General features: G+C 35.9%; 2 protein-coding genes across 3 annotated transcripts; one reads left to right on the top strand and one right to left on the bottom strand.

Moving 5' to 3' along the window:
• Positions 1-1428: 1428 nt before the first annotated feature.
• LOC123559661 (gastrula zinc finger protein XlCGF66.1-like) lies at positions 1429-3301 on the top strand. Of its 2 annotated transcripts, none has more exons than XM_045351663.2 (3): positions 1429-1736; positions 2076-2237; positions 2798-3301. In XM_045351663.2, the coding sequence occupies exons 1-3, from the start codon at positions 1672-1674 to the stop codon at positions 3060-3062; spliced, it is 492 nt and encodes a 163-aa protein (XP_045207598.1). In that variant the 5' UTR covers positions 1429-1671; the 3' UTR covers positions 3063-3301. The 2 variants fall into 2 exon arrangements, with proteins under 2 accessions (XP_045207598.1, XP_045207600.1); XM_045351665.2 differs by having other exon boundaries at positions 1430-1517.
• A 2211-nt stretch (positions 3302-5512) lies between these two features.
• LOC123559660 (uncharacterized) lies at positions 5513-8200 on the bottom strand. Its single transcript, XM_045351662.2, has 3 exons — positions 7637-8200; positions 6583-6717; positions 5513-6213 (listed from the first exon to the last, which is right to left on the bottom strand). The coding sequence occupies exons 1-3, from the start codon at positions 8176-8178 to the stop codon at positions 6009-6011; spliced, it is 882 nt and encodes a 293-aa protein (XP_045207597.2). The 5' UTR covers positions 8179-8200; the 3' UTR covers positions 5513-6008.
• Positions 8201-15781: the final 7581 nt, after the last annotated feature.

A 15781-nucleotide genomic window follows, 5' to 3' on the forward strand; every position in this document is an offset into this window, starting at 1 on the left:
GCACTTCATTGGTGAACAACGCCATCAAAGAAGACTAAATCTGTTTTCCAATAGCATTTGAACTCGACCATATCATTGTTTTTGGACTCGCTCGTTAACACAGGCATCAGAGAACCGTTCATTTTAATGTCGGTAGTAAATTGACGTCTGTCGTTTAATGCAATCTGGAAATTGCACTTGTAGGTGAATATAACTTCTCGCCAACGTTGGTCTGACCATTGCTATTGTTGTCGAGCAAAATGAGAACGAATGCGACGGTGTTGCAAATGTGCTCCACAATATCGATGTCTTGCCGTCAACTTCATGCAGACGACGTCGAACGGTTCCTGCGCTGGTATGTGTGAGTCCGACCAGAAGTGTCAGTCGGCACCTCAAAGCGCCTTCGCAGACGTATTAACGCAGTATGTCTGTCCTGCTGACGGGTCGTATCACGTGGACGTCCCGTTCTGGGCAGGTCATTAATTGGCCTATTTGAGACATAATGTTGTTGTAGGCGTCTGAATGTTTGTCCATGCACATCTAAGTTCCTTGAAACATGCGCACCATTTATTCCGGCCTGGAACAGCCTGCAACTGTTTGATTGCTCGCATACGTTCCGTAGTTGAAAGCTTCGTAATTTATAAAAGTCCGTCAACGATTGTTAAAAATATACTATTTAAACCCCCGAACAAGAAGTCCAGCCTTAAGTATATTTACCAAAACAATTAAATAGTTGCTATTACCAAATTACTATTTAATACAAAGAAATAAAAAAAACAATTTCGATCTCACATATAACTACTGATCAGAAATAATGATAAAGACATTAACTAAGCAAGATTAAAACATTGTCATGACGTCACTCCTTTGTATTCGCAGTGCTGTAATTTTGATTTTGGACTGCTTTTAATGGGACTCAGTACAGTATTTTCCACGTGGAGTCCAATATTTGTTTTAATATTGGACTGTTTACTTAATAGTGGACTGCACGACAAAAACGATTAATATACAGAATCAATGTACTCGTGTAGTCCAATATTTAGCAATAGTGAATTCCATATAAAAATACTGTAACCAAATGAAAGCAGTCCAATATTATAACACAGTACAGATAATAAAAAGGAAAATTAATAAATTAATATCAAAACTATAGATGACTAATAAATATGGACAGAATCGCAAAATTTTAAAAAATACATTATATATATTTTTTGCAGGCGTCGACGTAGTCTTACTCCCTAAACGACAACTTCCTAGAGCAACAATTTCTTCAATAATGTTTACGTTTCCTGGATTTCGAGACGAGGGAGGGCCTACTACAGTCTCAAGTCCTCTATATTTAACGAAACAATTATTTACTGCTTGTGTTAACTTTGAAAATAAAACAATAAATACAGTAAAAATCAACCATAATAATTCGGTAGTGCTTGTTTTACGTTCAATTCAGTGCGGGGAATCACGTGATTCTATTTGATGTTAAGCACGAGAAAATGGCGTCGAATCCTTCTCGATTCAGCGAAAATTAGCCGTTAAATCAGGTATTATTTTTTTATTATTGCATATTTCAACTTGCGACCTAGCCCACAACCTGGCCATTCGGACGCGCTTTCCGATGCTGTATGGAACAACTATCAAAAGCTCCTGGATTATTAGAACACTTCGACCAAAATTTTGATCGGCCAGAAGTGGGCGATGGTGTTTTACATGAACGTAACACTTTTTTACCGAAATCTCCTCTGTATGACTGCCAAGTGGAGGTAAAAGACCATAGAAATTGTTTATGTTGTTTGATGTTAGCCCACGGGATCGTTACACTTTGCAATTTTAACAATTTCCTCTTTTTCGGACGGTTTTTGTCTAGTGGTGTTATTCACGAACGATAATTGGAGGTGATGTTTTTCACGAACAGAATAATTAAATGACTACTTCATGTATTACTTAATACTTTGACCTACTATTACCTATTTTTATGTATTCTTTACACAAGCTTAAAGTAACGTTATGCAATGAGCTTAAACACTGTATACCGAGTGGTAATGGTAATATGAAAAAGTATCAAGTACGTATAGTATATTGCGAACATTTTTTTTTCTCAGAAAAATGGAGAAGTCCGAAGACGGATTGATGTGCCGTTACTGTGGCCGCCAATTTAAAAGTAAATCAGGCCTTTCAAACCATGAAAACAGACACAATGACCAAGCTCCTTACAGATGCTGTGGCCACAAAATCTACAGCAGAGCAAATTTAATGAGACACAGGTATGCTTTAAATCTTATCCATCAGGTTTTATCAATCTTGCACAGCTGATTATGTAATGCTAAAACTGTGAACAAACAGTACCGGTTTAAAGAGCAATGGTCATGAAAAGTACCACACTATCGTTGTACGCTCATGTTTGTTCTATCCCTGCTATGGACAAAGTGTCTCAATGTGACAAAGTAACAGTTTGTTAAAGACGATTGGAATCTAGTACTGGTACTTCCCAGGATCGATGGTCAGGTAAACTTTCCGACTCATATAACTGAAATAGTTGGAAACGGCCGTAAAACTCGAAAACAAAATGAAAACATTATACACAGATTGTCTAATTCATAAGAAAAAAACATTTTTGTCATTTATTATGATAGATATATTTGCTGGTAAACTCGAAGCTTTTGAAATAAAAGAAACCGAGTATATTTTACAAAATTACTAAAGATCCAAGGGAATCTATAGTAAATAGATCAACTTTATTGGTTTAGCAGCATTCTTTAAATTCACTGTCTTTTAAAGATTAAATGAAGTAGAAACGTCCTGAAACATGTACTCGTATTTTCAGATGCGCTGTGCATAATGAAGTAAAACAGTTCGCATGTAAGAAATGCGATAAAACATTTGCCATGGAGTCTGACATGAAAAGGCACGAACGGTCCCATGAGCAGCCTGCATTCAAATGCACAATTTGTGGAGTAGAGACAAAGTACCTGCATAGATTTCAAGACCACGTGGCTGCACATGACAGTGTAAGAAAGTATAGCTGTAAATGTGGGAAAACTTACAAGTACAGGTCTAATTTACAAAGACATAAGGCATCATGCAAGTGAACTATTATTTCGGGACGTCCTGTGAAATGACATGTTCTACATAAAACATTGTATTTTAAGTTCAATTTTTCCGATTTGCTAGATGTAGTGATTTTAATTTACAGTGTCATAATACACTGAATTTATAACAGACATAGGTACTGTCTTCTTTAATAACAAAATGCTCAAGGTAAGCTATTATTACCTCTGTTTGTCCGGTGTCGCCATATGCGTCCTCAATCAACTTTTGCCAGGTTAATACTCTAGGCAAAACTTTTAACCTTTGATTATTTGTCTTAATTATCTATAGATCAAATCTGAAACTAGGCCACAAGAGCACATGTAAGAAAACTGTAGTGGTCGCATTTTGTGTTTGAAACTCGGGAAATTGTTAGTCTATGTCAAGTTTGAAACTGGATCATAAATTAGTTCACTAGGCCTTATTATACCCTGCCGATGAAATCTGGAGGGGGTATTGAAATGGCGTTGTTTGTCCGTGCGTCTGTCCGTGAGTCCGTCCGCAGCCATTTCTCAGTAACTAACAAGTAGAATTTCATGAAACTTGAAATGAACATGAACCAATATACTGCGATGATGCCCGTCAAGTTGTTTTTTTGATTGGTTAATTTCCTTTAGTGTTACTGTCCTTGATATAATGAAAAATGCCCAAAAATGTCCGTCCGCATCCATTTCTCAGTAACTAGCTGGTAGAATTTCATAAAACTTGAAATAAACATGAAATAACATACTGATGTCCGTCAGGTTTTTTTTTTTTGGACTGGTCAATTTTCCCTAGAGTTATTGCCCTTTTTTAATGAAAAATCCACGTCTGCAGTCATTTCTCAGTAACAAGCTGGTAGAATTTCATTAAGCTTGAAATAAATATGAACCAACATACTTCGACGATGCCCATTATTTTTATTTAATTGGTCAATTTTCCTTAGAGTTATTGCTATTTAATTGTTTAAAAATCCACAGATTTGTACATAACAAACAAACCGATTGGTAGAATTCCATTAAAATTCTTTCATTCTTTTCCATGTACATTTATTATAAACATGTGAAGTTGTGTACCACCACGCCTGGTCCCAACCCCCCCCCCCAAAAAAAAAAAACGACAACATTCCTTTTTATTATTTTTTTTAAACCTTCCATGAATATTTATCAACATGCAGTTGTAAAGTTCCCCCACCTCACTCCTCCATCCAGCCATGCCCACCATCCCGATCATGCACCCCCCTCCCGCCCCACTTCTTTTTCGTTTTTAATTTTCCATCAATATTTATAATCAACATGTGAAGTTTTGTACACGCACCCGGTCACCCCCGCTGCACCCCCCCCCCCCCCCCCCCCCCCAAAAAAAAAAAAAAAAACATTCATTTTCTGTTAAATTGATTTTGACTAATGAAATTATTTGCTTCTTTGTAACATCCTTAACTTTTCACCGGATATATATTTATTTTTGCCATTCCTCACCACAAACTATTTCGGCGGGGGATACCAATTCATCGAATTGGCTTTTTAAAGGGGAAATGTCTTGATGATCTCTAGGTCAAATTGAAAACTGGGTCATATAGGGTCAAAACTAGGTCATGCCATCAAATTAAAAGAAAACGCTGTGCAATTATCACAAGACATGATGGGAAAGTTTGTCTTGATGATCTCTAGGTCAAGGTTAAAACTGGGGAATATGCGATCAGAAACTAGGTCACGCCACTTTTTAAATGCAATATGCATTGGTCAGCATGTTTGACTTGAAGATCTCTAACTTACATCGTCAAATCAAAGGCAATATAGGAGTAGTACTTGGACCTTAGCTAGTTGACCAATTAGTGCCATTATGGCCCTGTAGTTTTATGTTATAAATAAAAACTTGATTGTTACGCTTTCTTCTTCAAGTGTTGTGTCAATTTTGTCTTTTAGCTAACTGATTCGAAATGATTTTTGTTTTGATACTACATGTAGCTAGAGTATATATATATTTTATATATATCTAATTTTTGTGATTTTATATAAAATTTTATTGTAAAGCTTTAATGGAGACAATGTTTTGTTTTGTTTAACGTGTTTCTTGTCTTTTTATGTGGAGACAATTTTTTGTTGTGAGTAGGAAAGACGTGCGAAATTTTGAATTGATAATTAGTTCTGTCCTCATTTCGCCAATTATTAAACATTTTAACAAGTTTGCAGACAAATTATTTCCTTGACCTATGATGTATCAGTGATACCTTGTTACTGTTTGTTCTTAACACTTTTTTAGTTTAGTTTATTATTTATACATGTGTAATTTTTGCTTTTCAGTGCATTTTTATAAACAATTTTAAGTTTTAACTGTGATGGCACAAGTAAGCCTGTGATTAAGAATTAAGAAAACAAGTGATTTTCCGTCCCCGAGCATAGGTGATTGTACCCCCGTTTGGAGAGTGTAGTTTCTTTCCTTTTTAAAGGAAAATATGTAGGGGGATAAAGGTATTTCCTTTTACCACAGTTACTGTTTACTTACAAATTGATGTGATTTTTCTCTTGATTATCTCAGGTAAATAAATAATATTTTCATTACATCATGTTCTTTATATTTCTTGCACCCACTGTACATGTATAAAGATGTTCAATTTATATAAACTAAAGCCATTTGCCAGGGAACTTTTATTATCTCATTCCGTCTGATATTAACAAATAGCCATGTGTACAAATTGCGAATCTAAATATATACTTTAAAGAAGCTACCACAATGTCCAAAGGTACCAGATGAAAAAGACTAGTGCTATAGTTTGAACCTCAATGAAAAAGGATAATAGAAAGAATATTTCTCTGAATGTATGTACATGTGTATACCTCAATTTTAGAACATCTATTAAATGCAACATATTTGTTTATTGTGTTGAACAAAGAACAAAGCTGAGTTCCTTCAGTACCTTCCAGACACCGAAATGTAAATAATGAACGTTCCACTTTATGGTTAGCAGTTTATTTCTTTAGAACCGTCGTCTCATTTTGATCATATTGAATTCCCATTCGCTGTGATGGCAGCATCTTTGATTCGTTAGTTCTAGCCTTTTCCCATCTGACTCCAAGAGAGCCCTTCTGTAACGAATTTCTATCAAGAGACACAGTCGAGCATTTATTCTTTCCAGCAAGTCTTCCTCTTTCTGGCATGTCAAAGGTATGAGATCTAAAACAATAAAAAAAATCCTAAAATAATAGAGAGCTAGTCTGCAATAAATACCAGAAATGAAGCAATACATGAAGAAATAGATGGTGAACTATCAACCTGTCGATCACTTCTTAAAGCTTACTGCAGTGTAATATGTGTAAATGAAAGTACAGAATACATAGATAACAGTATTCATTCGTAGGTAATGGGGTGTTCATTTACCTCTTTGTTTAAACAAGGTATAGAATAGAAAACAAAATTTAATAAAGTGTGGTCTATTACATTACTGAAGTTCGCCATTGGAGATTGGGGTGTCCTAACAGAAAACAGTTACCCTTCTGTGTTTATACATGCGGTATTTTTAAAGATCTTTTAAAGAACATTTACTTTAGCGTGATGTTGTCTGGCAAGTTATTTTGCGCCGTGTTCCTAGTGCTTATCCCAACGTCTCCAGTATGCTCCGGTTCTGCTTTCTCCACAAGATTATATACTGTTGACCGACATGTGTTGTAAGAGAATTTTCTGCAAAAAAAAAACACATGTCATTAATATAAAGTTACCTTACTTTATTTGAAAAAAAGGGCTACTTTATTAGATACTTTATTAGAATATGTTTTACTTTTGTGTTTTACTTTTAAGGTTATCACTGGTACACAACACGGAATAACATTTGGTTTAAGTTTTACACGTTATAAGACTTTTTAGCTCACTTGAGCCTAAGGCTTATGGTGAGCCTTTGTGACCGCTCAATGAACGTCGTGCGTCGTCAGACGTCCGCTCGTCAACATTTTCTAAAAAATGTCTTCTTCTAGAAAACTACGGGACAGATTTACACCAAACCTCACAGGAATGATCCGTGGGTGCCCCCTGAAAATGTACTTCAAAAATTTCAGATCATATTTCCTAGACTGTTTAATTAAAACTACTTCATGACCCCAAGTGATAAGGGTCACCTAACTATGACCTTGACCTAATGACTTACTTTCTTGTTTTTTATTTTAAATACAGCGAGAATTTGGATGACATGTACAGTTTGGCACACCGATCTTAAAACCGACTTTCAGTGAACATAAATGAGACCCTCTAACATACTTTCATAATATTTCAGCATCATTTTGGCTATTGAAACATGTATCTCTTGTAACTCAGGTGAGCGATCCAGGGTCATCATGACCATCTTGTTAGATATCAATTCAAGATTTAAGAAATAATGCCGGGATCAAAAATAGTAAAGAGGAGACAACTCTTTTTGTACAATGTAAACGTTTAGAATGATTATAATTATATTACGAAAAAGTGTATTTAATTTACAGGTAAAAGGCAAATTGTGAATTGTTTGACCCACCGTGACCCAGTTTTGAATTTGACATAGGAACCATCAGCGTAAACATTCTGATAAGTCATTTTTCCTTAATATTATATATTTACTATGTATAATTACCTGTCGGGGTCTAGGCGAATTTGAACTTGCTCCAAAGCATTGCCTATAAACTGACCAAATTCTTTGCAGGACACCGTGCCTTGTCCTCTTCTATCATTGAGTGTAACCTCTGAAAAAAACGTTTCACCGATCATTGAACTGAAAGCTCTTACATTGTAAGTCTCTCCACGACACAAAGTGTATAAGTAGGCTTTAGCATCCATATTCGCTAACAAAGCCTCCCACAGTTGTATCGGCCAACCTCTAACATAACTGGTTGGCGGAGGAAACGATTTAAAGTCTACACATTCTAACAATCGCTTTCTTAAATCTCGTCTGAGTGAGTATCTTTCACTTGCTGAAATTCCCGGTTTGTCTTCCGACTCCCACCATTGGCGAACTTCTTTACATAATTCAGCACTATGAATGTCACCATTATTTCTCATGCCTGCCTCCACAGCCTCTGAGAAATGCGTTGCTGCCATTGTGATAGACATAGGATCAGTTATTTCTTCGATCATAATCGGAGTTAGAAGCGTTTTTCCGGACTTTGCTACTTTCATCCAACTTTCATTGGAAATGCCATTTAGACCACTTTACAACTCTTTCTTCTGATTCTTGTCATGAGATGAGTTGAATCTATACATCTCACCTCATACTGATTTCTACTTTGGCTGAACTCTGGTTTATAGAACCAGTCATAACTCTGACCATTGATTGTAATTCCTTGTATCTCTGTAATCCACTCTTCGTATCTTCTCGGCCATAAATACTCAGCGTGCATAACATTCAACTCAAACTTGTTGATTTTTCGTTCAATTACCTTTGTCGAAATTTCAGCAAGTGTTTTTACCTTTCTAGGTATAGATCGCTTCGGTCGTTGACTTTCAACATTATCAATTTTGCTCATACTTATTTCTAACCATTCAGCAATGCCAAGAGTTTTTGTCATTTTTGAACTTGATTCTTTTAGTTTTAGACCTTTCGTCTGCTTCAAATATTGTACTACTACTCTAAGTTCTACATCGAGAAATGACTTTAATTTATCTGTCGAACCAAAGAATGATCTGAGGCGGTCTGGAGAAACCGAGTTCCACTTATCTCTTTTATTACAGTTCTTGCTTGTTTTCAGAAGATTTAAAATACATTTAATATCTTCTTGTGATATCTTCTCTGTAAAATTAGAAAACTCTGTTACTGTAGCTCTATCTTGACAGTGCATACCGACTGAACTCGTTCGTCCCACCTCTGTACATGGTGTATTATCCGCTTCTGTATCACTATCTTTATGCGTTTGTACTTCATTCAGTTCTTGTGCCCAGTCTTCTTCATTTACATTGCATGCAAATATCTCTTTCTCGGCACCATCACTCACTGTGGTCATTGCAAGAACATCTTCGCCCTCTGAAGCTGATATTATTATCGGAACAGTTTCTGCAAGAGTGACTGACTCGATTGTATTATGTTCTTCTGATACCTCAGTTACTTTATGTCTTCTTACTGGTCTGTATTTGGGCAGTCTTGTACCATTATTCGTTACTTCAATAACTTTTTTGGTGCCTGCATTGATGTCATTGTTGACTGGTTTCATAACCACCATCCATTCTGGATCCTTGTTTAGAGCTTTCAGTCCATCGACAATATCTTTCTTCTTCATTTTTTCGACATCTTGCCACAATAACTTTTGTAGCTGTAGCAAAGTCAATGCATCACCCTTTAAAGACCTTACAACGAGTGAATGCCACTGTCCATCGAACGATGAGCAAGGTATGTGTATTCCCGCTAGATGACACTCGTCATGAACGTTTTCAGCAATGGCTCTCATTGTGTCTCCGTTAAGGCTATATCCTTTGGGGAACCACGCTACAGGGGCACAACGAATTTCCTCTTTCTTCCAACTTCTGTCTAAATCCGCTACCAGAAAAACAACTGCTTCTGTAGCTCGTTCCCTTTGCAGCTGATAGAAGTATTTCGTCAAATCTGTTACTTGACCAAGAAACTGTTTAAGCTTCTTCACCGTGTATTCATCATTGTCATAAACATTTTCGCAATCTGCATTTTTACAAGACTTGAATCTACCAATCAGAGGTACTTGTTTGCTCCTCGTGATTATCTCATTTTTTAAGTCTTTCTGTATCTCAGTCAGTTTGACTGGCCGTTTGAATGATTCACAGTCGTACAGCTGCATTGCCAATTTCATGGCTTTTTGAAATAAATGAGAGTCCCTTTCAACCTTAAAAACTGTTGACTCGTCTTCCATCCAGCTTACGAAGAGCAAGTACGCTGTATCCAAAGCTTCAATCTCTGACAAACACTGCAGTAAATATCGAGGTGGTAATTCTGTGTGAACTGACCGGACAGGACATTTGATTTCTACTGCAACACATGTACCCTGGAGACTAGAATCCTTCCTGAGGCTTCCATCGGGTGATATAACCATGAATATTTCTTGTTTGTCTGTACCTATGGTAATGCAGCCTTCCTCACAAAAGATTAACGCTGGCTCTAAAACTGGCAACACTTTACCTACTACTGTAGCCACACCATTTTGCTCGTTATCTATACCATGTTGCATAGCTTGCTTTATTTCTTCCTTTGGTTCCTTCTCCGGAATGCCACATATTACTTTATCAAAGTGATGTTTTTGTCGAGTTAAAGTCTCACAGCCAAGTGCTCCGAATAATGTACTACCAGTCACTTTTGCTTTAGATCGTATTTCTTGCCAGCGATCTGTTCTTTGTTTTATCAATCTTGTATTCAGTTCTTCCGTTGTTTCATCAATTTCAACGTATTTGTCTGTAAGTCGTAAGTTTATTTTTTCTCCAACAGTTATGTTGGAACCATTTAGGAAAGCAATAAACTTGCAGAGCTTTTCTGTTATTTCGCGTCCTTGAGACAGAAATTCATCAATGTCATGCAAAAACGCAATTACGGCGCTAATTGCAAAGACGTACTTACTTTTACGCCAGTCTTCTTCGCCTCCTTTCTCAATAAGTTTAGCCTTGCAGTACTCTTTCCTTCTTTTGAGATCTTGAATCCGGAAAATGTTACTAGAAATAACTGCTAATTTTTCAGACAAAAAATTATGTACCTTTTCTTTACAGTCAGGTGGTAATAATGCTATTGACGTTTCATTTGCCTCCAACTCTTCTAAGCAGGTTTTTATACTGGTTATATGATCTAAATCTTCTTGAAGCCTCTCCTGCCTTTGCGTAAGTGATTCATTCTTTTCAAACCCTAGCAAGTCCACATCTCCAGAATCATCTGACAACCCTTGTTTAATCTTTTTACCGTCAAACGTTAGACATGCGGATTTTGATTCCAGATTTTTACCTAAAACAGACATTATGTCTCTGTATAAACCCGGTGTTCTTTCTCCTTGAACACAAAACGGGTCAAAAGATCTTAATATTTTAGGACTGGGAACAGCAAAGTTTATATCTGACGATGTGGGTGAAAACTGTCCAGCTTCAGTTACATTCAAAATTATTTCACCGTGGTTTTTCAATCCCCCCATAAAGGTAACAAATCGTTCCCAAAATAAACGATAACCCAGTTTCCAAAATAGTTTGGTTTCCTTTGAATAACGCATATTTGTAGTCGATCGACAGTCGAACCACTGAACAACATCACACCACAGCAAAAACGATATATTATCAAGTGGAAAACGCATTTCTTTTATCTGCCGGAGAAAAGACAACAGAGTGAGATCAAGGCGGTTTTCATTAGCCAGAATGTTCAGTACAGAAGGCAGCATTTCCGCTATATCATTTTGTACACTAGCCCGTTGCAGCTGATTATCAGAATAAGATGTACTCTCATTTGAATAAGTATTATCTTCGTGATCGCCAATCATTTCAAAGTGTGTGTCATTCGGGTTTAAAACAGTATTCCCGTTTGAAATGTATTTAGTCTGCCCATTTGTTCCTGATTCAATCGTAATTTCACTACCGTCTTCATGTATAATAGCAGCACTTGATTCTGCAAAAAGTGATCTAGCCGATCGTTTTGCCTTTTTTGGTGCAGGTGACGATTTATAGAGAGGTGAACGGAATGGACTCCTAATGGATGAACTTGAGGGCGACTTGAACGGCGAAATTAAATGTTTTCTCTTATTTGAATACTTTGCTGGAAGTGTTTGAAGTACTTGATTCGACCTTTGTCGTTTCTTCGGGGGCCGAAGACTAAGCCGGGACTTCTTTCTTGTCATTCTGAAAATAAACGTGTGTAAACTTTATTAAACAATTAGTGTTCGTGTGTGTTTTTGTCACGTTTTAGTTTTGAGACATTTCGTCTTACAACATATACCGTAAATCAGGTTTTTTCGCGTGCATCTATGTTTCCACATGTTCGCAACTCGTGGGTGATTAAACATCCGCGAGTTTTAATATTTGGAGACACTGGGGCCGATAGTCGATCCGTGTTCTAAAAATAAACAGGGAATTCATCCACGGACTGATACATGTTATATAAATTAATTCACTGACGTAAGTATTCTATAGAAAAGTCGTGGTCATAAGGTTGAAATGACGTCACTAGAATGGAAACCGAGAGCTTTGGATGGATTCCATGTTCCCATTGGAACACATACCGACTCTAGAGTTCTTAATCCGTCGATCAATAGCACAAGCGAAATAACTGAGTGAACGAAAGTTTAAGTTGTGTAAATATACCTTTGAATTTTTTGAATTTGTCGCTAAATGTTATTGCCTGCAGTACTAGACGATGTAACTAATATATTAACGATAGATACCCTCGTAAAGTGTGAAACACAGTTCTTACCACAGGCACGGGTCCAGTGTATATTTTTTTGTTTAATATAATTTTTTTCACACAAATATGCTTTATATATGTTAGTCAAAAGAAAAAAATCGATGACAAAAAATCCGGTCATAGTATCATTTACATTGAATGTATATGACACTATGACCGGAATTTTTGCCATCGACTTTTTTTTTTCATTTGACTAACATATATAAAGTATATTTGTTTGAAAAAAATTATATTAAACACTGTTAAACAAAAAAAATGTACACTGGACCCGTGCCTGTGGTACTTACTTGTGAAAATTCTTCTGTTTGACAAAATTACAACAATGTTTAAGGACCCCCGATTTGTGTAAAATACAAGTTCTTATCTGTAAAAATCCTTTGTTTGATATTTATCAATGTTTTAATATCCCCCGTTTTTCGTTTTCATGTACCTTTATTCTTTGATCTTTTATGTGTAGAACCAAGCGAATTTAGCGAGAACACCAGTGTTTCAGAACGGGAATGTGACAACATTTAAACTTTATTTTCACCGACGCAGTGTGACCCCTCTTTTTAAGGAACTCGTTTCAAAATAAACATGTCCCTTTTATAAAAACGCAAAATGTAAAATCTGCCATTTCAAATTCGTGATTTAATCTGACGGAAAATTGTGAAACTTGATGAACGCGAAAATAACCTGATACACGGTATTTCCATTGATACTATTATACTATTTCACATTCACACTGTCTAACAGATCATTTTGATCGTTTGGATAATCAGTAATTATACACGATGGATGTAACAAAACTAAAAGCACACTTTGAACAATGTCATTATTCTGTTCGTGAATAACATCACCTCCAATTATCGTTCGTGAATAACACCACTAGACAAAACCCGTCCGAAAAAGAGGAAATTGTTAAAATTGCAAAGTGTAACTATCCCGTGGGCTAACATCAAACAACATAAACAATTTCTATGGTCTTTTACCTCCACTTGGCAGTCATACAGAGGAGATTTCGGTAAAAAAGTGTTACGTTCATGTAAAACACCATCGCCCACTTCTGGCCGATCAAAATTTTGGTCGAAGTGTTCTAATAATCCAGGAGCTTTTGATAGTTGTTCCATACAGCATCGGAAAGCGCGTCCGAATGGCCAGGTTGTGGGCTAGGTCGCAAGTTGAAATATGCAATAATAAAAAAATAATACCTGATTTAACGGCTAATTTTCGCTGAATCGAGAAGGATTCGACGCCATTTTCTCGTGCTTAACATCAAATAGAATCACGTGATTCCCCGCACTGAATTACCCTTTTAACAGTATTTCAGTCACAACAAGGAATCGGTAAAACCGAGTGATGCTCCCCGATGCTTGAGGGAGATTATTCAAAAATTAGGTACGGTAGAGTTATGGTTCTTTGACACTGAACTTTCCATCAATGGCCTCTATCATTTTTCTGAAGTGTCAATGAAATGCCGTTAATACTTTTCAAGTAATGCTCCGGACAAACCTTATTTTGTATAATAAAGGGATATATTTCAAAAACTAGGTTAGGTAGAGTTATGGTTCTTTGACACTTCTCTTTGTCTCAATGGCCTCTATGGTTATGTGAAATTTAAATAAAATGCCTTTAACACTTTTCAAGTTATACTCCGGACAGACGGACGGAATGACGGATAAAGTGGCAACTATATGCTCGCCCCTCGGGGAGCATAAAAATGATAGTAATAATTTACGAATTTACGAAAGTTAAGTGAATAATTGCATCCTCATACATAGCCCATTTTTTTGTTATGTCACAATCCACATTTTCCGAATTAATCCGTACATCTGTGCATAGAAAAAACTAAACTAATGCTTACGCGTTTCTGAATGTCCATGTAAACGCCTGCAAATGATATTTTTGTTATGGGTATTGACAGGTATATGTAGCATTAACCATAATAGTCTGCCAATATTTTGGGAAAATGTGACTTCTGATGGCATATTTTGTTAATGCTCGGATATTAGTATAAAAGTGTTCCTTAGGATCGAACATGAAATTTAAAAGGGGCTGTCGCCTCCTAGGGTTCTTCATTACAATTTAATGGGGTCAAAGGTCAAATGAGTGTGTTTACAAATAAACTATGTCACTGTGCATTCATTTCATATTCATATACCAACTAAATTGGTTTACATATTGTGTCTCGACGCCCTTTAGTATTTTGTAAATAAAACTGATGATAATATAAAATATGCATATATAATATATATATCATATTATATAGAATAATATATATCTGAGAAAGTGGCATACGATGGCAAAGTGTATTTCACTTGACATGTTTGCTAATTTTTATATGTGGATCAACTGCAGAAATATTTTTGGTACTGTCAAATCCAATGGTTATTTCAATGTAATTTCAAGGTCACAGGTATGTCAAGGTCAAAACTGTACATTTAAAAACGAGTTATTAAACGGTAGCAAAATGATGCGTATATATATAATATATAATCAAGAACTTTTCTAACTCCACATCTGTTTTTTCCCCTATTATCGCCAAATTTTGACAGATCTGAATGAATGTTTTACACAATGTTAAATGATTAGATCTACTTTTTTATAATATAACATAAAAACGAGCATAGGCTGATGTAAATTTATTTAACCGTAAGGGTAACAATAAGGTGACCTTTAGATTAAAAGTCACATGATTAGTCAATTCCAAATCACAGTAGTACACTTTGATCCTATTAATTCAATGAAATTCAAATTATTATATTCTTGATGTTCCACTATGTTAATTTTATAGCAGGTTTGTGACGTCATTTATGACACCACATTAATGACAAAATTGTTTAATCCAGCAGATAGACGTACTTTCCGCATACAGACCAGCACCAAGTAGCATTCATTCTGTAACACTTTTCTTCTTGGGAGGGGGTACCTTATTTGAACTGTCATGGTTCAACAAATATCGCTGTTTTTAATTGAACTGGTCATTAAACAATGTGTCCAATTTTCATTCAAAGCCGTCAAAATTTGGCAGAGATTAAAGCAAAAGTCACATAATAGGTTTTGAGGAATAAGACTACAACGAAAAATGAATTACATATAAATGTATAAAATTCTTACGCAAATAGTTAAAATCACTTAACTGTCATGTATACAACCAAGTACTTTTAGCTCAATTAGACGAGCGCAGATCTAAGGATCGCGGGGTTGTGAGTCCGATGTAGTAATAAACAAATACTACCGATTGAATATGTCCGGCTTAAACGTCTATAGCTTGTGAAGTGTCATGGGGTTTATTCATTTTTTCATATAAGAAGTTTTTATATTATGGTAGTTCATTAGCATTCCGCACAGAATTTAATTGACAATATATTTTTTTTTTCTACGTATAAGGCTACAATAGCGTAAGCTCACATA

Source organism: Mercenaria mercenaria, chromosome 14, assembly GCF_021730395.1.
Source record: "Mercenaria mercenaria strain notata chromosome 14, MADL_Memer_1, whole genome shotgun sequence".
NCBI lineage: Eukaryota > Metazoa > Mollusca > Bivalvia > Venerida > Veneridae > Mercenaria > Mercenaria mercenaria.

Bases quoted from the DNA above. Each gene is read 5' to 3' on its own strand.
- LOC123559660 (XM_045351662.2), bottom strand. From the start codon at position 8,178: ATGAAAGTAGCAAAGTCCGGAAAAACGCTTCTAACTCCGATTATGATC. The intron at 6,718-7,636 runs GTAATTATACAT...TTTTTTTTGCAG, and splicing joins ATTCGCCTAGACCCCGACAG to AAAATTCTCTTACAACACAT. The intron at 6,214-6,582 runs GTAAATGTTCTT...TTATTGTTTTAG, and splicing joins CCAGACAACATCACGCTAAA to ATCTCATACCTTTGACATGC.
- LOC123559661 (XM_045351663.2), top strand. From the start codon at position 1,672: ATGGTGTTTTACATGAACGTAACACTTTTTTACCGAAATCTCCTCTGT. The intron at 1,737-2,075 runs GTAAAAGACCAT...TTTTTTTCTCAG, and splicing joins TGTATGACTGCCAAGTGGAG to AAAAATGGAGAAGTCCGAAG. The intron at 2,238-2,797 runs GTATGCTTTAAA...TCGTATTTTCAG, and splicing joins GCAAATTTAATGAGACACAG to ATGCGCTGTGCATAATGAAG.